This window comes from Alternaria postmessia (genome assembly GCF_024291825.1).
Source record: "Alternaria postmessia strain BMP 2775 chromosome Unknown scaffold_27, whole genome shotgun sequence".
Taxonomy (NCBI): domain Eukaryota; kingdom Fungi; phylum Ascomycota; class Dothideomycetes; order Pleosporales; family Pleosporaceae; genus Alternaria; species Alternaria postmessia.
In genome coordinates this window covers 1-22,459 of record NW_026260100.1, presented here as the reverse complement: position 1 = coordinate 22,459, position 22,459 = coordinate 1, and the positions used below count along the sequence as shown (strand labels likewise).

At 51.4% G+C, this 22,459-nt stretch overlaps 8 protein-coding genes across 8 annotated transcripts; 4 read left to right on the top strand and 4 right to left on the bottom strand.

The window, feature by feature from the left end:
• Window positions 1-277: 277 nt before the first annotated feature.
• Window positions 278-1,069, top strand: EGD2 (GAL4 enhancer protein; the record flags this gene model as incomplete). The annotated part of the gene is made up of 3 exons (XM_051731472.1): window positions 278-514; window positions 628-686; window positions 739-1,069. 3 exons carry the CDS (start codon window positions 278-280, stop codon window positions 1,067-1,069), a joined length of 627 nt encoding a protein of 208 aa, XP_051588662.1.
• Window positions 1,070-3,164: 2,095 nt separating this feature from the next.
• J4E82_005202 (uncharacterized protein) lies at window positions 3,165-3,905 on the top strand (the record flags this gene model as incomplete). The annotated part of the gene is made up of 5 exons (XM_051731471.1): window positions 3,165-3,194; window positions 3,256-3,385; window positions 3,441-3,510; window positions 3,582-3,683; window positions 3,737-3,905. 5 exons carry the CDS (start codon window positions 3,165-3,167, stop codon window positions 3,903-3,905), a joined length of 501 nt encoding a protein of 166 aa, XP_051588661.1.
• A 154-nt stretch (window positions 3,906-4,059) lies between these two features.
• Window positions 4,060-4,933, bottom strand: J4E82_005201 (uncharacterized protein; the record flags this gene model as incomplete). The annotated part of the gene is made up of 3 exons (XM_051731470.1): window positions 4,060-4,365; window positions 4,422-4,829; window positions 4,886-4,933. 3 exons carry the CDS (start codon window positions 4,931-4,933, stop codon window positions 4,060-4,062), a joined length of 762 nt encoding a protein of 253 aa, XP_051588660.1.
• Window positions 4,934-9,603: 4,670 nt separating this feature from the next.
• J4E82_005200 (uncharacterized protein) lies at window positions 9,604-10,884 on the top strand (the record flags this gene model as incomplete). The annotated part of the gene is made up of 3 exons (XM_051731469.1): window positions 9,604-9,811; window positions 9,863-10,373; window positions 10,428-10,884. The coding sequence occupies 3 exons, from the start codon at window positions 9,604-9,606 to the stop codon at window positions 10,882-10,884; spliced, it is 1,176 nt and encodes a 391-aa protein (XP_051588659.1).
• A 334-nt stretch (window positions 10,885-11,218) lies between these two features.
• Window positions 11,219-13,834, bottom strand: J4E82_005199 (uncharacterized protein; the record flags this gene model as incomplete). The annotated part of the gene is made up of 6 exons (XM_051731468.1): window positions 11,219-11,313; window positions 11,366-11,588; window positions 11,640-12,412; window positions 12,462-12,573; window positions 12,620-13,204; window positions 13,265-13,834. 6 exons carry the CDS (start codon window positions 13,832-13,834, stop codon window positions 11,219-11,221), a joined length of 2,358 nt encoding a protein of 785 aa, XP_051588658.1.
• Window positions 13,835-14,529: 695 nt separating this feature from the next.
• Window positions 14,530-15,370, top strand: J4E82_005198 (uncharacterized protein; the record flags this gene model as incomplete). The annotated part of the gene is made up of 3 exons (XM_051731467.1): window positions 14,530-15,002; window positions 15,054-15,177; window positions 15,227-15,370. 3 exons carry the CDS (start codon window positions 14,530-14,532, stop codon window positions 15,368-15,370), a joined length of 741 nt encoding a protein of 246 aa, XP_051588657.1.
• Window positions 15,371-15,893: 523 nt separating this feature from the next.
• J4E82_005197 (uncharacterized protein) lies at window positions 15,894-20,418 on the bottom strand (the record flags this gene model as incomplete). The annotated part of the gene is made up of 3 exons (XM_051731466.1): window positions 15,894-16,430; window positions 16,495-16,679; window positions 17,289-20,418. The coding sequence occupies 3 exons, from the start codon at window positions 20,416-20,418 to the stop codon at window positions 15,894-15,896; spliced, it is 3,852 nt and encodes a 1,283-aa protein (XP_051588656.1).
• A 277-nt stretch (window positions 20,419-20,695) lies between these two features.
• J4E82_005196 (uncharacterized protein) lies at window positions 20,696-21,715 on the bottom strand (the record flags this gene model as incomplete). The annotated part of the gene is made up of 1 exon (XM_051731465.1): window positions 20,696-21,715. One exon carries the CDS (start codon window positions 21,713-21,715, stop codon window positions 20,696-20,698), a length of 1,020 nt encoding a protein of 339 aa, XP_051588655.1.
• Window positions 21,716-22,459: the final 744 nt, after the last annotated feature.

Genomic DNA, 22,459 nt, shown 5'->3' with positions numbered 1-22,459 from the left:
GTTCAATCCACAAATTCATGAACACACACGAAAAGTGCAACTAGAATTGCAATTTGATACCCTTCCCCCTTTGAAATGCCTGCTTGCGTGACATGGGCGACCTGAGCTTGAAAGCGCCCTGAATGAGTGATTGCCATGGTTCGTCATTGCCAGTTGTGTACTGAGAGCTGCCCGCGCTAAACCGCCCACAAATCATTTTTGGAAGCTCCGACCCCAACTCCGCGAACGTCGATATTGCAGCACCACCAACACCTGTAGTCACCCACAAACCGACAAAATGGCCAACCCCCGCATTGAAGAGCTCCCCGACGAGCCCGAGAAGAAGAACGTCCAGATCGAGGAGGATGAGTCCAGCGACGAGTCTGAGGGCGAGGAGGGCGAGGTCAGCGTGCCCGCGGGCTCCTCCGTCGCTGTCCACTCCCGCAACGAGAAGAAGGCTCGCAAGGCCATCGCCAAGCTCGGCCTGAAGCACATCGATGGCATCACACGCGTCACCCTCCGCCGACCGAAGAACGTGAGTGTTTCCCGCGCAATGGGTCGATGAAGCCGCAGCCCTCGAGTCAACAAACAAGGGCTGCGGGCAGCACCATTGGATCTTCCCAGCAACCAGACTAACACCCCTCCTAGATCCTCTTCGTCATCAACCAGCCCGACGTCTACAAGTCCCCTTCAAGCAACACCTGGATGTGAGTAGCTGCCCCTCCATCGCCCATGCCACTTTTGCTGACCCCGCACCAGCATCTTCGGTGAGGCCAAGATCGAGGACCTCAACTCCCAGGCTCAGGCTTCCGCCGCCCAGCAGCTTGCTCAGGCCGAGGCCGCATCCCACGACCACGCCGGCCACGACCACGGCGACGAGGCCAGCAAGGGCAAGGGCAAGGCTGTCGAGGACAAGAAGGACGAGGAGGAGGAGGAGGATGACGATGAGGAGATTGACGACTCTGGCCTTGAGGCCAAGGACATCGAGCTCGTCATGCAGCAGGCCAGCGTTTCGCGGAAGAAGGCCGTCAAGGCCCTCAAGGAGAACGACAACGATATCGTAAACTCCATCATGGCGCTGAGCATATAGGCTGCTCCAGTCTAGGTGTCTGGGTGTAAAAGGTGGATGATGACTTCCAAGGCATCGCGGAGTCGAAAGACTACCCGCCTGCTCATGTAAAAGAATCTATCAGCATGAATCTTTGCGAAAGATCCGTGTGGCCGTCCTTGGCCCTTTCGAAAGCTTTGGTGCCCAACGAGCTGCTATTTTGTCGACTCATGTGAGCGGTTTGCGACTAACTCAAGTAGAAACTTGCCAGTTGCAAGACGTGGAAGACATTATGGGGAGTGACCAGGTAAGGACTAGCACAACTCAGCTGCAACATGTCATGTGTAAGTCATTGGATGAGAGATTGCATTTACCCCTTGAGGTCTTGACCCGTCTCCGTTGGAGAATTCCTCTTCAAGCTTAGAGCACCGGAAGTAGCTTCGAGATTGATCTGTGAATGAGGTGAGATATATCAAGCATATCTGCTAGTGGGCGATCATCAGATTCTTAACGTAACTGTATCCAGATGCGTGCACGTGGAAATTGGCTTAGGCACTCGAGACTCTTTTTGACATGGGCTGTTGGTAAGCCGATTTCAGCCTCAAGGGTCTATCCGCATGCGCGTGTCAAGAACCAGTAAGAGGCCCTACGGGAATTAGTGTCGACAAGCCCCACTGCCCAACCTCGAACGACAAAGAGCCATCGCTGAAGAATGTCCGAGACCACTAGACCTTCTACAGGCCGAACAACCCGGGAGGTAGGTTCATCGTCGTGCTTATGCCTGTGGCTGATGAGATGAATGATGTAGATTCATTGCGCTCGAGGACATTGCCAAACATGGAACGCAAAGCGCCCAGTTGCTCAGCAGCGCATTGGTCAGGCATCTCTCGGAAACGAGGTTATCCGGACAGCGCTCTTGTTAGCGACTGTGAATTACATGAGGATACCAAGGTAACAGCGGTGAAGTTGGAGAAGGAACAGTGCTCAGCCACAAGCTAAAACAGCCACAACGCACGAATCCGACTGTCCCGATTCCTTGCATCATCAGCACACAGACATTTAGACGTCAGCCTCAGTCTCACAACGACTGACTCTGCTTAGCTGTTCCTGGTCCCGTTGACATATCTAGATATACGACGGGAATTCGACTTTCCGAACATGTTTCGCGGTCTCCATTGGAATTGCGCCTGTCTGATCAACTTCACTTCACTACAACATCCAGCTCAGCTACGACGCTCTGTGTTGACCTTTAGCATAGCACTGACTCCATAGGCCGTTTCCTCCGCACTGTTAACGGCGATGATCTCGTTTTGGACGTCGTTACGGACCCACTTTTGCCCACAAGGCTGGGACGGGTCAAACACACGGCCAATGAGCGATCTTCCCATTCTCTCGGCATCAGATATGTGGTTAGTTCCATCATGATATCCCTACGGCAGCTCCTTGACTCAGGATCGATCGGGCCGCTGGACACCCTAGCAAGTCGCATAGCCCTGATATACGACCCATAATCTGACTACATCATTGTTGTTTGATCTGTCGCAGACCATATGATGCAAGGTGACCAGCCTATCAGAAATGCGGTACTCTTTTTGTAAGATCCATTGCAAAGGCATGGAGACACCCATAAGGACGAGGCTGATCAAATTTGCCCTTGTAGGATCCAGAATCTTACTTGATGCTTCCACATTTGATCACATCCAGCTGTCTTTCTACGCTCGGCACTGACATCTTGAACTCCCATGAGTCCATCATGACAATATGGCGTCCAAAGCTGACCTTCTCAGAGTTTCTGATTGCACGGAATCTTGGCTGCTGGCTCCTGAGCTGCCTCATGACATGCACATATTCGGTGTGTCTGGACTAATCACTACGAGAGTCGTACGCTACAGCCATATCAGCAATGGGGGATATCTATATAACTTTTTGAATATCTTCTACTAACTGATGGACTCATCGCAACAAACAGCTTCTTTCACTCTTCCGCATACATAAACTTCAGCGCTACCTGTTCAGTCAAGTACAGCTTCTCAACCACCGATACATGTTGATTCGCTCTACATCCACCACCGACACCGAGCATAGTGAATACAGCAATCCACCAGTACGCAGATACAGAGTACCAGAGTTCGCCAACATGTCTTCTTCTACCAGGAAGATCACTCCCGTATGTTTCTATTTGCCGTATAGATTTCGACCTCAGTAATGCTGACACTGTGTCACGATAGGCCGAAAAGGCACAATACATTCGAGCACTACGATCTCATCAGTTCAACACTATAGTCGAATTGATCCGCGTTGAGCAGGCGTTTGCGAAGCTTGGTACACCAGATTGCAGTGAACCCATGACATCGGCTTGTAAGAGTCTACGGCTCCAGCGAACTTGTGAAAGAAGACTGACAGCACTCATCAGGGAGATACTACGTCGAATCGCACAGCTTGTTGACCGAGCTCCGCGGACTGACGAAGAACTACCCATTCAGGTAAGCTACCCTCGATAAGTTTCAACAATGCGTAAGGGGATCTTCTAGTCCATTGGCTGATCAATACAAAGTTCCGATGCCCTGGACGAAGCCAAGAGGCGTGTCTACGCCGATCCTGCAAGTAACCGCTCGTGGAATCTGTGTTGGTTGGTTCTGAACAAGATACAGACTGAGTACGTCTGACGACCAGCATTATCTTGCGGAAGTCCTCGCTAATGTAACTCAGCCAACTCCTTCCGTATTATGCGCATTATCAGGCATCGCAGCCTGCCATGTGGGCAGGTCGTACGCCTTCTGCTGAGCAGATCACTCAGCTCACCAATGCGTTCGTCAACGAATGGAACTGGGCTCTTGGCCAAATGTTGGGTCGTTGGACGCAGCCACCGGCTAGGTGATTATGAGGAGTGATTGGCTTGATGTTTTCTTGGTGATGGCGTTGATCGCTATCTTGTTCTTCTTGAACCCGTGGCGGCTTTCTACTGTTTGTACACTCGTTTGTATCCTGGCGCTATAGATCTCTTCAAATGTTATTTTTTCTGCATGACATGTCTAGAACTTCTCACAAGCGGGCCTCATGTCCAGCTCGTGGGTCCACAAGCAGGGCTTCTGCGAATGCAACCAAAGGTAAGTCTCACCAACCGCATCAGCGCTCATCTTCTTGCCCACCTTTTGATCCTCCCCGTCCTCGTCGACAATTGCGCCATTTCCAATCGTATGTACGACATGTACGCCCTTCTCACTCATCTCGCGAGCCAGTGTTTGCGCTAGTTGACGGACGGATGCGCGACCAGCACCATACGCAGCGAATTGTGCACTACATCGGAGCGCACCAAGAGTGCCGGTGAAGATGAGCGTCTGTTGTACACCGTTAGTTTCACGCTCGATCACATCGTAGCGGAGGCCATGCTTACCCCTTTCTTCTCCCCTCCATCCATCAAGCCCACCTCTCCATGATCGGCAAAGAATCTCTTCAGACTTTCCTGCGCAAACGTGAAAGCTCCACCAACATACGTTTCTAAACTTTCCTCAAATTCTTCCCTTGTCTCTTCCAAGAACGGCTTCTTGCTCGAATGCTTGATACTGTATATCGCTAGCTTCAGCTTTAGGCCCTTGAAGCTCTCGTGTGCTTTGATATCTGCGAATACCTTCTCTAGAGATGCCTTTGAGGTGTCGCTCGGGAATGCTTCGAGCACCGCGTTCTCGTTGGTGGAGCGGACTTTGGAAATGACAGTCTGCAGGTTCTCTGGGCGTCGGGCTAGGAGCGCTACGGCGAGGTTACCATGTTTAGGAGATGACAGGATTCGTGCAATTCCCGTGCCCTAGGTCTGTGGCATTAGAGTCACGTATATGCTGTTACGTTCGCCGGACAACTTACAGTAGCAGGGCCGGCTCCAATGAGAATGGCGAGACCTGAGGGTGACATTGTGAAGTTGTTTTCAAGATTCACAAAATGGTCTTGCTTAGGGGCCTCGCTGCTGTTGTTCTGTTGACCAAGGCTTGATCCCCGTTGATTGCATCATGACTGGCTATGGCGGTAGTGACGTCTACAGTGAAGATCGCTTGCTATCTCCGGAATGTCCTGATCTGGTGTTGCCGCAGAACGCGTTTCAATTTCAGTGCTACGATTGACTGATACAGATATGAAAACATAAATACACACTTACCTGGGTAAACATGCTTTACCGAATCTACAGTATCTGTATATCCTCAAGTTGTCACATTTGCGAAGTTACTATTAGGGTCTTTGGCAAAGAGAGCAGGAGTTATGACGTCATCCGACATCCTTCAAGACAGAGAACACAGAATCGCTCGAGTACCTCACAAAGTTCTAGCGACCGCACTAAGTTACTTCGTAGAGAAATTCAGGTAATAGAATCGATTCCGAAAGGTGAGATTGGAGCTGGGTCTCGACTGCCCGGGCAGCAGACAGATTTTTCGTTACGAATTCCCTTTCCTTCTCCAGTCTCCAAGCAAGCCTTCCGGGGGTTCGGTCTCGCACGTTGTGATACTAGCATACTGGTCTTGGGGGGAAATGCGTGTGCTAGTACGCGTACAACGAAATTGGTAGGGTTCAGGCCAGTAGAATCCTACATCAACTTAACCTAAATTCGCCGTACATCCGAAGTCCCCTTTGTTCCTCACACCCCCTCATTCCTCTTTTGAAGTTCCAGTGCGGTCCAGACCTTCGCATACCCACATCAAGTCTCCAGATATGAGGATAGCTTCCCAGTCACGATATCATGTGTAGTCCTACATCCTGGAAAGCCGGCATGAAGCCGAAGTGGGCTATATACACCGAGGTGACGAATGCGAAATATAAGAAGAGTTATATCATCCCGGTATCAATTAAGGATAACTATGAGTAATCATGGCCTGCGTGAATCGTCTCAAGGAGTATCATGATGATCTACTATTTCAGTTGATTCAACTCTCGTGATGGAATGTCAGCTGTTTTTCTGGCTACTAACTTCTCTCACCTGAGAGATCGAGAGATGACTCGAGACCAACATCCTAGGATACTGGATAAACTTTGGTGTCGATAAGAAGGTGATAAGTCTGGTACTGCAGGTAAGAGACAGCAAAGGCAGGCGTCTGCGCCTCCCTTTTGTGATGCACCCACAGGTTGGGGCAGTTCTCCTTGTATTTATGGGTACGCGCCGGGGCTAGCATCTATAGCACTTGTGACGTGCATGAAAAGGCCATGTGCTCGGATCCCTACTAACGCTAATGGAAGGGCTGACTAGGATATCGATTGGCTGCTAAGTGCGAGCTAACAGCGGATATGAACAAGGGCGAGGTCGCTACGTCTGTAAGGAAATCTAACCTCTTTCCTAAGTCCTCCTCCTACATAGGATCGTCGATAGCCTCTTCGCAGGGGCGCAGCCCATAAACCATCACAAGAATTGCGAAAGTCTCGATCCGGCATCCCCTGTCCCCACCTCGTGTTTCACTCCAGGTTCTGCTCACCGATCAGCAACAACAAACGAGACCTCCTCATTGGAACATCATGTCGTCACGGTCGCCATATGCGCTCTTCTCCATGTCCATACAGTCGGCAGCTTTTCAAGCGAGGGCGTCGACCCGTACTGGCCCACAGACTCATGCCTATCCCTACGGGTGCTCATCCGCTAGGTTCGGTAAGATCTCCCGCATCCATAAGTACCAACGATTTACTTTCGCGAACAAAGCTGCTGCTCCTCATGTATAGACGTTGTCGGATGCTCTAGACGTAGGAACGTGTGCAGGCTGGAAGGAAATAGGAGTCACTACGAATCAAAAGAGTTAGCTCGGCGTTTGGGGCCGATATATTGAACGCCACATGTCCTGAAAATCGTTCCAATTCGTGTGCGAGATATACTTATTCGACGAAACGAATACTTCTTTCGTCCCTCATGGACCAGGGCGTCCCGTGGGTGGCTATGGTAAAGGCGTGGAAGAGCAATGCCTAACACGGCAGCGCTCGCGACCACGCGCGTTTGCATTGCCGAAAGATACAGTCTCGAGACTGGGCGAGCTTGCCCGGCGTATGCGCCACATTGTAAGCGCGCGAGCATGCTCTACTTCACCGACTACACGCTAGTAAGGCTGGGCCGAACGTCTTCTCGAGCCTGTGCCGCAATTTAGCAGTAAACCCTTGAAGCTCGCATGTATTGCAATAAACTTATAAGAACGGCGCACCAAACAATTTCGCGTAGGAGTTCATTTATGACGTCGAGCACACTCAGCTCAGCTGACGTTGCAAGCAGGCTTTCACCAATCCAAACTTCCTTCAGTGCGCGATCAACATGGTATCTAAATGCCTATGTGCTCATTCCAAGCACAGCCAGGTCTAGAGCGCCGTTAATGCTGAGCCGACGTTTATGCTACCCCGTCTATCGGTGGCATGACAGCCACCTGCGAATATAGGGTGAAATTGCCATATGGATACACACGCATCCCGATGCAGATATTGATCCGACCCCACAACGACCCACGTGTGTAATTACGGGCGTACATGTCTCCAAACTGACAGTGTGCGTTTTGCCGGATCCTCAGAAGCTGTCAGAGCCGAGCCAGGTCGATTTGAACGTTTTGCAAGCGACGAAGTTTGGATGCAAGGCTGAGTACAAAGAATCACGTCCTACTTAGAACCGAGCTAGGCGCTATAAATGGTGTGTTTCCCCAACATACGATGAGCCGACTGGCTGCACATACATGCAATAACTACGCCCATTATGAAGGATCCAGCGGATCCAGCTGATCCACCCTACAATATACGACACTAAACTGATGCGCAGTTGAAGCGTCCATACTAAGGCATGTCATGAGGCTACGGTAAAGATACCGCCCTAGTCATGCATAGTGCAGTACGCCCTTCTCCAAGCGCTCTAGCTCTTCACTACATGCGTGTGACAAGCGAACGGCCCGGCAGCGGATGTGTCATATTCATATCAGGCAAAGTCGAGTCGCGTTTAGCGGTGAGCTAGATCTCGATGCGGGAGTACCTTCCACTACACATAGGTTTCCCGTTAATCGGAAATAAGAGCGGCTAGGAAACGTAGCATGCCTTGACAGTGAGCAAATAGATGCATGATTCGATCGATCGAAGGTATATAGGTCATGGCGCAATCGCCGGAGATGCTTGCTACACGTAGGCCGTATTCCTCGGAATTCGACTACTGCAACCCTGGGCCCAACAGATGCGACACTAGGATGTGTTGGCATACATAGTAGGAGGGGTGCAGACACTGTAAAAGCCGAGATACACCAATAGCAAAAGGCCACCCTCGTAAGCTGAAAGCTCGGCAGTGCATCTTTAACCAACCTGGCCAATAAGGCGCATATGTCGGCAGACCCTGAGCATTGCGCAGCTCAACGTGGTCGCAGATGGGCGGTTCCGAGGCGTTTTGCATTGGAGCTGCAGCGTGGCCCGGACCACCGCTGCCCGTATTGCCTCAGCAGCACGCTATCATGCCGTCTCGTTGCAGAGAGATTCCGGTGAGCCACGGTCGCTGTCATGTATGGTAGTCGATATGTTGGATTGTGGGCTGTTCCTCAAGTACGGTGAAGGACCAAGGCTCAATACTGAGGTACATGAACCCTTGCCATCATTTCCGCAAATCGCGGGATTGGTCTCAGATCAGAGATTAGTGCATTCGATCACATGCTGACATGGCGCGAGTTGTGGATGGAGATAAGATCTGATGAAGATATCAGGCCTGCCCGTTTCAACCCACTTGCATATGCAGGAGCTGGGCGAATAGTGACCACTTATTATGCCTAACAACGGTAAGCTCCATGGCATAGGGCTGATGCAAATGAGGAAGTGCCTGCTCTTAATCGGCCGAGTTTCTTCAAGGGTCGCATGCACACATCGAAGTTTCCATGTGCCGCACGAACGTCTATCGAAATCAGAGCCACGTTCCGGCGGATCTTCGCATTGCTTTCTGCCACCGGGATGCCTACGCGAGCCTCGAGTACGATCCTTACAGTGGATGCTGTGGCAATCATGGGGCCACATGATTGACCCGAGGAAGGTCCTGCCAGTAAGCAAGTCCGATCATTGCGGTGGGGAAGTTGGTGGAGGCAGAAGACCCAATTTCGCCCGTGTGGCAAAGCTTCGATGCGTTCCGCTGTGTCCCCCGTGAGTGTGTAGATCCGAGTTGTAGGGTGGTTCAGTGAAGATTTTCCCACTGCCACGGCGGCTGACTGGCAGGCATTAGCGTAGATGGCATCAGGTGACGAATCACGATAAGACGGGCAGGATACACATAGGTACATGGTCACCCACCCACCGCAACCGTCAAGGTTAGCGGGAATAGTTTTCGGCCCTGTTCCCATGATCCGGCGACTAAAGTTCGATGTCAGTCTCTCGTTAGCAAGTGCGGCTCCGTCAGCTCTAAATTCACACACCGTGACAACAGCGGCGTGCGATTACGCGATAAACATCTTCAAAAGAACCCCATTCACCGAGAATGCGGTATAAGAACGCCTTCCTCAGGCTCACTCCTGAGTCACAACATTACAGCTACATCTACAGCGGACCGATACGAACATTAGAACATCCCATCTGAACCTCCCTCTACATCATTCACAGTAATCGACCAGTCAAATATGTCGTCTCCCACACTCAGCGCGAGGTCCTCTTTCGAGAGTTTGCACAGCAACTCTTCGTCCATATTCAGTTCTCCTGATAAACTTGCCCCGGCAGTGACAGGACCCATGGTATGGCAAGGGGACGAGCTGAACCCAGTCGAGTATGTAGTCCAGCTTAACGACCGCGAAATCCGGGATATCAGAGCCGCTATAATCAAGTTCAAGCGTGAGCACTACCTATTAATCATTATGAACGAATGCTGATTTACGCCTCCAGTCTCCCGGCTTCCGCGGACGAAGATAAACCAGAAAAGTTTTGATCTCGGCAACCCAGAACTGGCTAGCAAGCTCTCGTCTATCAGCAAAGAGCTTCACCACGGTAAAAACGTTGTTGTCCTCCGGGGTCTGGATAGTGCTTACCTCAATGACGAAGAGGCCGTTATTGCTTTTGCGGGCGTATGCTCATACGTCTGCCCAGAACGAGCAACCGATTCTTATGCAAACCAAACGCTGAGTCATGTTCTCGATGCCACCAAAAAAACAGTTCCAGAAGACTGCAAGAATATTGGTCTTGCAGGCTCCAAGATCACTGCTGCCATGGATTTTCACAGTGACCGCTTCTCTGGCGATGTCATCGCCCTGTATGTGCGCAACGACGGCGGTCCCAATGCTGGTGGCGAGCAATTCGTCGTGAGCTTTTCCAGGATTTACAATGAGCTTCTTGAGAAGGACCCAGAAGTTTTGGAGACGATGGCGGAGCCAAATTGGCCTTTCGAGCTAAAGCAAAAGTAAGCATGGTTTTGTCGTATCTGATGTTAAGAGAGTTTGCTAATTTACTTCAGGGATGGAGCGCCTTACCTCGAATTAGGACCTACCCTCTTTTTCTCCAAGGGCAAACCCATGTGCCAGCTAGTCAAGGCTCCACTTCTTGGTACTGATACCATCCCGCGTGACCCTAGCATGCCAAAGGTTACCCGGAAGCAGCTGCATGCAATGCACGCCGTTGAAGAGCTAGCTAGGCGCTTCTGCACTAAAGTCGACCGGAAGCAGGGCGACATCCAATTCCTCCATAACCTGTCTGTCTTGCATGCCCGTGCAGAGTACCGTGGCATTGATGGCCAGGCTAGTACCCGGCACCTTTTGCGCATGTTCCTCCGCGACTCCACAAATGCTTGGGAGAAGCCGGCTAGCTGCCGTGACAACTTTGACGACCCGTTCACTCCCGGCAGACCTCAGAGCCTCCCTGTCTTCGACACGGACCCATGGCGCAGCATCAGCGGCCGCGAAAGCCATGGCTAGATACTGCTGTAACCGCTAACTCTAGCAAGCAATTTTACCCGAAACATCCCAACAGGCTTAGTGGCAGTTGGAACGACATAGTCAATTTGGCATGCATCTTGCGACTGCAAGGCGAGGATTGGTGTGGCTTTATTGTATCCATGGTCTCTCTTTCCAGGACCTCTTTGTTAATTAGACCGACGGTAGACATACTCAGATATTCATCAGATTTGTTCCACGCCTCTCCCCATAAATTGCAACTCGTATATTGGAAGCTAGAAAATGACTCGCGATAGCCATTTCTCATGACTGGGTATCAAAAAACATGGTGGAACGACATGACACGGGCGGAACGTTACGCTCCAGCTTCCTTGAAAAGCTTTACAATCCATTCACTTGAAGTGGACCAGTGCGTTGCGGCAAACCCGGTAAGCGGCGGCTGGAAGCGATCTATGCTGGTTAACAAATGACTTGCAGTAGCGGATCTACAGTCCCAACTTACCGGGCTTATTTCGGTCAAATAGATTCGCAATGAGTGTGACATATGCGAAGCCTTCTGCATCAATATGACCTCGCTCCCGGAGTTCCTCCGGATTGTCGCGTGCTAGCTTGAAAGGCGAGTAGCCGCGGAGAATGCAACGCCAGTGATACAGCAGGACCGGGAAAGCGAATTCCCACTTCTTGATCTGAGTGGTCACTACGTTGCTGACCTGGTTCTCGATCAACTAGTGGAGTCAGACAAAGCTAAATCTGTATAACAAGCTCGCCAGACTTACTGTGCCATTTTTCGACTTGATGTAGTCTTGCGCACCATGGTGGATATACTCAAGGTTCCAGAAAATGACATAGAATGCCAGGAAAAGCTCGTACCAAGGCTTGATTCTAGGCTTGAAAATCAGTGTCGCTAGCTCCTTGACGAAAAGCTTTTCCAATTTGCGAAGATATTTTACAGCCGCGACGTCCATCTGGTGGGTTATGGCGCCTGGGAGTGGGCGATCGCAGGAGTTTCGGTCGTATGCTTCGTAGTCGCTACGGCCAAGTCTGCGATAATCGTACTCGCGTATACCAGGTATGTTTTCCGAGAATACTGAACCATACCCCTGCGAGACAACCGAGAGACACTGAAGTCGCATTGCGAGGTCAAGGGCTTTACTTCCAGTTACCCTCCGCATGCGTACCACTTCCTGATAGGTATGGTAGGCGACTTCGTCCTGCCGAATGCGAGCAAAAACCCACTCTTCAATTGCAGGTTGGAGGCTAGAGAAGTAGCGTTCATAAGCCAGTACGAGATTCGCGGTGTCGTAAATGGCGTATGCCGGCTGCTCGACAGATGGTACTTGTCCATCTCTGTTGGACCAGACAGATGTCGCTACATCGAGTGAACCGCGTGTCGGGCTGTACGGTCGAAAGGCGATACGCAGAGGCTGTGCATTGGGTATAGGACCGTAGCCAGGGAGGTTCCAGATGATCTCCATTTCGTATAGTTGACTGTTGTGTATCCAGTCGTAACCGAGGAATTCGGCTTCCTCTTGGTGCTCACGTCCGTTGCCTGTTTAACAGTGAGAATGCTTCGAGCAAGAAGCACTGCAATGACTTACACCGACGTATAAGACTTGTATCTTCGAGGTGTTCTCTGTAACACGGCTCGCGAAACGACCTTGCATGCCCTGTGATCTTCTCACACTTTTCACACGGGTCTCCTTCGTCACACTACGTCTGTCAGTCTTGTGTCTGTCCCAATAAAGAATATGCATACTCCAGATTTGTAAAATCTACAACGAACGCATATACGCTTGGTCTTGCGCATAGTATGGGTCTTCTCCCTTTGCCTTTCCTGGAGAGGGCCTTTTCGCTTGGACACCTTCAGCTTCTCCTGTCGCTCAACGAAAGATGAAGGAACCTTAGCTGCTTTCTTCTTTGGTGTTGGCCTATGCTGAGCAAGCAGTTGCGTTGCTCGATCCACATGCTCGACTGGAACCTGGTGCTGGGAGTAGAGTTCCTGTTCAGGTGGTGCTTCGGCGACGTTCCATTCTCGACGCATGTTCTGAGGCGCTTCGTAAACAGTGGGCACATTGGAAGCTTCCACGGGGTCGACTATGGGCCAGGGAATGGTAGATGAACTATGATGTCTCGTATCTGAAGCTCTGGTATTGACGACATCGCCAGCATGACCCGAATACTGCTGGTGCGCTTCCCAGGAGACATCATGGTGCAATGGAACCTGTGGGGCGTTGTTTGTGTGCAACAGAACAGCCTGTGGTTGTGAATGCGATAGTTGTGGGACTGGAGGTAGCTTCTGAGCATGATTCGAGTATGGTGGGTCTACCGTATTGGCGGGGGACTCCTGGAAGACTTAGTCGCGAACCTAGTGCAGGGCACAACATTGCTTGTGTGCACTTACTGACGAAATGCGCAGCTCGTGAAAGCGTTCCGTACTTCGAAACGCATGGTCCTGCGAGGTCAGGGGTAATGTGTGCCCTAAACTTAGCGCTGGCTGGTGCTGATACTGATGTTGTTGTTGCTGCTGCTGATAGTGCCGCGAAACAGTGGGAAGTTGATGCGGCACGGACGCGGTCCCCTCCGCATCGCAATAGGGGACAGTTGAGCGCGCCGTGTAATTCTGCTCTGGTCCAGCATGCTGCCATTCCAGAGGTGCTTGTCTGACGTAACCAGCCCAAGCAGTTGGCGCAGACTGTGGATGTGAACCAGCGGAGTCGACTCCGACCGGAGGGTAATGTAGGAATTGCGCCGTTGACGGGCCGGCAGCGTACGAGTCGTGGCTGGGAGCGTTATGATGTTGCTGCCATGATCCTAAGCCATACAAAGGGTCGTGATTGCTTGTGGGGAAGTCCTGGTAGTGCGAAGGAGTTTGGGTGGCATTCCTGTACTGCGAACTGGTGGTAGACATGGAGGGCTGCGGCTGACTGCGTACAACTTCAGAGGACGTGTCGCGAGGGTGCGTGTCGCTCATTCGCTTAGAGGCAATGAGCAAGATCCGTGTAGCAGGGAACGATGGCGGCCTGGACCGTAAAGCAAAGCCGACACGGTAGATCGTTGCTTTTCGAGTTCGATGGTAGGAAGGCTCGAGGAGGCACCAAAGGCAGGTCGAGAACCACACTGGTTCATTGTGTCGGTGCCATGCATGTCTTAGCTTCCGTTAGGGCTGCATCTCCCCGCAAACCTGCCTCGCGTACCGAACAGAGACACAACTTTCGTCTTGCTTCCGCAGCCAAACAGCTCGTTATCGATTATCCGGGTGCTTGTTAATCGCTGCCGCACCTTTGTTGTTGTCGTTACCGTTAATGTGTCGACCAAGTCCGCCCGTCCATCCGTATCGAGGTTCTTCGATCAGGAAAATCGCATCCGAGACAGCAAGCCTATCTATCCAACTACGGAGTTCTGTCCCATCCAATCGCCAGTACCCAACCTCAAGTAGACTACTAACCCGGCTTCAATGTCTCAGTTTGCTTTATGCACCACTGGGTGTAGTGGCAGGGCAAACCAGCTTACGGTTGTCAAAGAAACCTTGGATAGTCTTCTTTCATCCCTCGGAGTAAGCATGCTTCGGTGCGATGCCGCATTGCTTTAAACGAGCTGCGAGATTAGATTCCACCATGTATCTTCGAATCGAATACTACATTGCTTTACTGCTAGCGGGGCGTAATAATGTTTTTCCCATCTGTAGAAGGCGTACGCCTAGCCACACCAGATGACTTGGATCGCATTTCAATTGTTGCGGCTGCCGCGTTCTTTTCGTCGCCCACGTTCAAATTTCAGCGTATCCATTATCGAAAGTTCCCTTTGGACACGATAGCTTCTTACTTTGTCCAGTACAAGAAAGCTATGAAAGATCCTGCATGCGTGGTACTCGTCGCCGAAGACGTTATCGACGAACACGAATCTGAGCATGTCTACGACGCAATACGCGAGTCTTTCAAGTCGGTAGCGCTGCGACGAAGAGGCATTGTAGGAGTATGCAGTATTCAGCTCAAACCCGAATCTGCATATACCCATCAGTTCCAGCCTCCAGAGATGCTTGCTAACCTCAATGAGCGGCTGAGTGCTCATGACCTCGAAAGAGACCAAAGTATTGAAGCTGCGAATATCTATGATGCGGTCACGCGTCCGACGAAGCTCAAGTATGCATGGGCGATACATCTAAATGGAGATTGCTGACGGCGAAACAATAGACATCTTGAGGGCAGAATGCGTCTCTGCACTTTAGCAGTGGCACCTTGTTATTGGCGAAGGGGCCATGCACGAAGGCTCGTGAGCTTTTGTACACAACTAGCAGACTCTGACGATGCGATGTTGGTATGTGCGACTGGATCAAAGAGAAGGCTACTCGGTTAATAGGATCTAGGGAGTATCCGCTACGCCTTGTGGTGCCACGGTGGTCTCGAAAGCCGGATTTCAGGAACGGGATTACGTCCGCTACACACCCTTGACGACGACCCAAAAGGTGCAACAGGACAATCTGTATACTGCTGGTTTTGAGCTTTGGTGAGAACAATAGGCCTGAAATGTACGGGCAAGAGCGCTGACCCCAAGTTTGAACTGCAGGATCGGGGTGCGCTTGCCCGGCGGAAAATGTGGTACCGGAGGAGGCATCGTGACTTGTTCGGAGAGTCCGACCATCTCGAGCTCGGCATCAGCAACATCATCGGTGTGAGATCTTGGCGATCTGCAGCCACGTTGTGCAGTGGGGCCAGGGCGTAACGTGTGGTGAGGTCGATATTAGTGTCATCGGTGCGGATTATCTCGTCGGGCTTGCAGTTTCCGGTCAGGCAGGTGCGAGTAAGCTTAGTAGGGACGATGACAAAAGACTGCATAGAGAAGCTAGAGCCGAAAGGCAATCCTCATTGACGACAGACATTTCGGAAATAAATTAAACTACCTATTATACCCATTGGGCCCTCCGCGCTACTCACAGACGATGTCATGTGAGTGGGAGAAAGCTATGCTTTCTCAGCAACTATCGAATACTTGCGCGTGTGACTACAACACCGATGGAGATGCGCGCCGCGTAATCAAGCCTTGCTCTTCTTCGCTTTGGCCTTGGTTGACTTCTCCTCTTCCTCACCGTCATCTTCATCTTCGTCATACGTCTTCCTCTTCCCAGCAACCCTTGTTGACTTTCTCGTTCCCTCTGTCCTCTCCTTTGCTTCCTTCTTCGGTGCGGCTGACTTCTTGGGTTCGGCAGATTTCTCTGCTTTCTTAGCACCAGCTTTGGCACCCGTCTTCTTTGCGCCGGTGTTGGCCTTGGGCTTCTGCGCACTTGGAGGAGCCTCCTCTTCTTCTTCCTGTTGCTCCTCACCATCTTTGTTCTCCTTCTCCTCGTCATCCTCCTTCTTTCCCTCGTCTTTGTCGTCTTCTTTCGACGGCTCCTCCTCCTTTGGTTTCTCTGTCTCTTCCTTCTTATCCTCCTGTTTCTCTTCCTTTTCTTCGGCCTTCTTCTTGCCTTTAGACTTCTGTTGTGGAGCCCCCTTCTTCGGCTCGTTCTTGCTTCCAGCTTCGTTCTCGTAACCCCCACCCTTCTTTTCGTACTCTTTAGATAGCTTGCTAGCCTACATGTCGTATTAGTCTATGTACAAAGCGATGTGTTTCAACCATAAGCGGCTGCAGACTTACCTTCCATGCGCTCCATTGTCCCTTTCCACCTCCGTCCTTATTCGTCTCGTTCTTGACCTCCTCCTTCACTTTCTCCCTGAGCTTAGGATCTGTTGGTTTTCCCTTGCTAGACGGCCTGTGCAGGGGAACATTCATAGTCAGCCTAATTTCAAAATGCGTATTGTCAAACTTGATATGGATAAGTCCTGCACATGATCAAGCGTTAAAAGTCTTGCCGCAAAGTACTGGAGACCTGCTCAAACGCGCGCAAGGTCAACCACCAAAACGCGGACAATCACCATAGCAATCGCGGCCACGACACGAGAAGAAAACTACGCCTACATACATTTTGCCGGATTTGTTATTGTGATAAACCTGTCGATTTGGTTTAGGTAGCAGAGGTGAAAGTTCAATTCGTATGCAGGTAATCGTCGCGTCGCGGTCGCGTTCTCAACTATGTACCTGCCCAGGTGCGCTTGGTAGCTTTGTTTTGATACCGGTAGAAGGAATGACATCACGACTCCTGAATTGGCTTTCACCTGCACGTGCGCCACCGTGTACCATCCATTCCGGTTTCCGCGACGCTATCGAATGCTTGGCGAGAAGGGAAGTTTAATCTCAGCTCTAGCAGGAGATTACGGCGCCACGAAAATCGCAGAGCTATGTGGTTCCACATATCGGAGGTTTTGATGCAGGCGAAGAATAATATCGTGTTTATGTGTACTCTCTTTAACACCCCCGCTAATATGGCAACCATCAAGCCGACTCAAGCACTGCCGTGTTCTATCTACGTTCGCTTGCTTTCCCATTGCTACCTTCACTTCGTCGCTCATCTCGCTTGAATTTCTTCTCTGCATCTTTGACTATACTCTCTGCCTCACCCATAATGTCGCTTCCAACCCTCCATCCTCGAAGTATTACACCCTGCTCGCCGAGGACTTGTTCCGCGTGCGCCCATCTCTGGCGCCAAAGCTGCTCCTTCTTCGTGCCGTACTGCTCGCCTGCAGCACCACTCAGCGTACTACCGGTACTGGTGCGATTGATACCTTGTCGCGGCACAGCAGTAGAGAAAGGCTGAGATGTTTGCGCAGACGTGACCTGTGGACGAGTGTGATATGGCATTGAGGGAGCGTGTTGCCATGCTGACGATGCTTTGGAGCTCACGTAAGATGCTGCGCTTGAAGCTGTATCGCGATTACCACGACGAGGTGGAGGTGGAGGCGGGCCTTTACGAACACCAGTGACATCTAGACTGGACGCATTGGAGCCAGGCTCTTCCGTTGATCGCAACGCAGGCAAATTACTGTAGACGGACCACAGCTTATCCCGAGCCATGCCAGCGTACGACTGCTGATCTTGTGATGCTTGGCTCTGGAAGCTTACGGACGGCTTGGGGCCCACCGGAGGTCTAAAAGGTGCTGAAGTGTTTGCGCTCTTTGTGGCATGATCTTGCTGTGCTAGTGGGCTGGATTGACCGACTGCTGTCGAGGTCTTTCGAGGTTTTGGTGGCTGTGGTCGTGGGTTGGAGGAGGACAGGGTATTGAAAGACGTAGATTCGCTCGATGGGCTTCGTAATGCGACTGGCTTCTTGGGAGGCGCAGGCGCAAACTTCGTACTCACATTCGATCCGGCTGACGAACGGTGTCTTTCGTTGTCAGCCTGAGTTTCGCTGTTGAATTTCCTAAGGGCAGACGAATCGTCTACTTCATCGTCGGATGATAGGTCTATTAAATTGGCCGGAGAATCTCTCGGTGATATACTTTGCGAAGAGGGCTTCCTTGCAGGCAACTTCGGCTGTTGCTCATTGTTGGTCTGCGGAAATGTTGACTTAGAACGCTTGCTATTGTCCGCATCCATGTCACGTAATGATGCTGCAATAGCAGCTCTCAGTTCAGGATCGGTTTCTTCAGACGGCGGTCGAGCCTTAGTAGAAGCAGCCGAGCTCCCTCCACTGGTACGCTGGGTCGATGACGAAGAGTGATCACCTGGTGAAAATCCAGTAGAAGGGTCGAAGAAGCCTGGACTATCTGTTGTGGTGACATCGCGAATGAAGACGGCAACGACTCGCCCTGGGTTCTCTAGTACGAAGTCGGTATAAACTTCCAGATCAGCCTCACCACTATCTCCGATTAATATGAAATTTCGCTCTGGAAAATCTCTTGCGATCTTGTCCAAAGTAACCTTCTTTCTCTCAGCCACGGGCTCGAATATTCCCTGAAGCATGCCGCTGTATTGTTTCAAATGGAACGAGCCGGGGGGTAATCCAGCTAACTCGAAGTATTTTGAGATGACAGGGTACAGCTGCCAGGGCGAGTTGGAGACGTAGTGGAATTTGACCCCCAGCTCCGCCATTCTGTTGTACCACTCTCTGACACCATCGATAGTGAGATCGACAAGATCGCGGATGAAAACATTACGAAAGATCTCGCGGGCGCCGCTACCAATAGCGGAGTGCTTTATTGTGTCGTCGATGTCACTGATGACACTGATTCCCTGCGAGGCAGTAACGATTACTTCTTCTGTTGCCGAGAGCTTGTCTGATGCTAAGATGCGAACGTGGGTGGGCACAAAATCCAAAGCCGCGCTCATACTGAAATGTCCTGCAGCATCGGTGTACACAGTCCTCTGTTTGGATATATTCTCGTTGTAGAAGAAGACACTGATGGGTGTGTTGGCCATTGGTATTGCAAGAAAGTGTCGCAGGCGAGCCATCAGCCTGGCGTTGGCCTCGGCGAGTTCAGACGGGCTCATTTCAGACGGCTGGTTCCATGACCCTCGTTTCTGCAACGGTTTGATGCTGGCCTCACTTCTCATCGAATCTTTGGATGTGCTATGGGCGAGTTGATGGGTCCTGCCATTGTTGGGACGCGTGCTGCTCCCGGTCTCTGTTCGATATAATTGTGTATCGTCCATGTCTTTAGCAGGCTTCTCACTGTAAGCACCGCGTGCCGCCGCCCTTGCCTCTCTCTCGCCACGGCGTAGAATTTCCTCAGCTTCCTTGGCCGCAATGGCCTCGTCCTGCTGAGCGTCGCGCAAGTGGGCCCGTTCGCGAAAGCCATGCCGTTGCGGGCTTGTATCCCGGCTATTATCTCCAGACGAAGTGGAGGGCGTAGCAGGCGCCTGTACGCCAACAAGCTGGCGTGCAAGTCCAATGAACAGCCTCTGCTTCCGCGACATCTGCCCCCTGTGCGGTGAGTATATCCAGCCACGAACATCAACGTCAACTACTGCATTGTCGTCCTCGTAGTTGTTCCATTGCTGCTTCCAAAATTCGGCGTCACCGGCGCCGGTTGAGTCTCGAACGTCGCGTCCTTCACCCTCAGTCTCTTGTATAGTGCCTGGTTGTGCTTCTGGCTTCCTCTTTATGTGCCTCCTAGCATAGCTAGGAAAGAGTATCATCTCCTCGCGGCCGCTTCTGACGACGGCTGCATCTGGAAAGCCGCCCGGCGTGTCGTCTTCGTAGTCGTATTGTGCTTCCTTGGTACTCCAGTTGGACGCATACTGTTGCGTATATGTCTGTCGGAGTTCATTTGCAGCCTTCAGGTAGCCCGCCAGCTTGCGTCTCCGTGTGCCAGGCTCCCGCGCCTCGTAGCTCTCTTGGTACGTCATTGCTCGACTGCCCGATTCTGTGTTTCCAGGACGCTTGGCTATCTGTTGTCGTCGCAACCTTGCGGCATCTTCCAGGTAGCTGCGGCCACTCAACCTCCGTGTGTAGCCCCGTAGGCGCTGGAAGATGGTCTGTTTTCCTCGCGCCTTGACAGCCTGGCGATAGACGATGTATTTGTATATGCGCGACTTGGCGTTCTGCTTGAGCGACGGAAATGTCTCGTGGCGGAGTTTGGAAAGGTGAAGGCGGGCGCGTGCTCGACTCCTGGGGAACAGGTAGCGGAAGAGGGACGAGGGAGCGTGGGCGGCGGGCTTGCGGCGAAAGGGCGATTTGGGCATTCAGCCGACTCAGCGGCTGCAGCTGTCTCGCTTTACGGAAGGATTGATATGTGCAGGCTTTGGGGACACGAGACGGATGTTCTAGGCACTGGTGATGCTCCAATTCGGCTGCGATACGTCATGTCGAGGTGCATGCGCCAGCCCGCGTGCTTAGCCACGCAGCCACAGCTGGGGTCTGGCACGGACGGCATCTTGTTTGGCAGTTTACCACCATTGCACAGTATCGTTGCCTATCAGGTTTCTCCACATTCTTGTTCGTCTTCACTCTCCACTCTGGCTACACTAACTTTCGCTGCTTCGATAGCGCCGCGTCGACTGCCTTGTTCACACCTGCCACATCCTTGTCCAATGCATCCAAAATCTCAACCCACATTCTCGCACTCAGCTCCTTCATCTCTGGCCCTGTCAAGCTCGGTCCGTTCGGCTGAATCTTATCGTGTTGCCAAAACCTTCCGTGCAAACCTTCACCCTGTGTCGTCCCACTTAACACCATATTTGCTGCAACAGCAGATGTTCTCATGAACAAAAAGATGAAGAAGAAAGCCAATATGTGTACACCAGGGAAGAAATGATCGCGGCCTAGGTCGGTATTGACCCAACCAGGGCAGACGCTGGTAATGATGACATCGCCTGACGATATTTCGTCGGCAAGCTTCTTTGTCGCGTACATGAGGAAGACTTTGGAGAAGCTGTACTGGCTTCCCTCCTTGTGGTTTTCTTTCTTGTTGTAATGGTCAAGTACGCTGGGCTTTTGACGAACTTCGGGCGCGACAACGGCGTTCTGGTGCTGGCCAGAGTTGACAAATTCAAGAATTGGAATTTTACCAGTGTGTTGTTTCGATTCTTTGAGTTTTGGTAGAAGCAAAATGGCCAATAGGGTCGTAGACAGTGTGTTGACTTGTATATCTTCCTCCCATCCATGTTTTGACTGTATGAACTTGACACGTCGAGTGCCGGCATTCAACACTGCTATGTCCAGATGGTCAAGCTCATTTGCGCGGTTTGCGAAGGCCTCTACGCTGTCATAGGACATCATGTCTAATTCCCAGACTTCCAGCTGATCACGACATCCTAGGCGAGCCTCCAAAGCAGACTTTGCCAGTTCGCCTCTCTTCAAATCCCGTACTGCGATGATAACTTTGGCGGCACCCAGTTTTGCAAACTTGAAGACCGCCTCTACACCGATCCCGGAACTCGCACCTGTGACAATAACGTTCCTTCCGGTATAGTCTTCGTGGACTTCTTTTGGTGGTGTGATCCATTTGTTCTTGAAAATCCTGAACATAGCAGCAGCCATCGTGGACAGAAGAATCGATTGTACGTGATTTACCGCTGGACTTGACTGAACAGTATTGTTGAAGAAAGAGATGCTGGAACTCGATTATTGCATGGGAGACGGAACTACCATTGAGTGAAGACGAAGAAGAGAGTGTGTGTAGAGACCAAGGATGGCCCTTAATGTAGCTATGTTGCGGCGTAGCTCGGCTCCGATTCGCCCATTCCTATAACCCGACTCGCCCATTCCTATAGCCCGACTCTCTCGATTGCACAACGATGGGTACCGAACAATGGAAGAATGAGACTCTCACCTACCCGAACAAGGCTAATTAAGATATGCGCTTGATGACTACAGAACATCAGTCATGTCTGTATGGTGTATGCGTTGGTCTGAATATCGAAGCTGCGTAAACACTACCTAGCTTGTCTGTTCATGTGGACGGATGTCTTTATCCTAAGGGCTTGTCTCCCAATAAGACCAGCCTTGGACAGAAAACTCTTCGTGTTGCAAACGAGCGCACCGGAGTATAGGTGATAGACCAGAGTTGAGTAGCAGATGGTTCAAGCATGCAAGACCTCTCGTGCCTTCCAATGTTCATGACTAGCGGGGCTTGGCATACGCGAACGGTTGGCGATTTAAGCTAGCTGACCGGGATGTTGATCACCCGGGGATGTTGATCACTCACAAATCTCAGCACTCCCACACAAAACACGTGTTATCTCTCCACGTACTCAACCAAAATGGGCGACCGTGAAGCAGCTA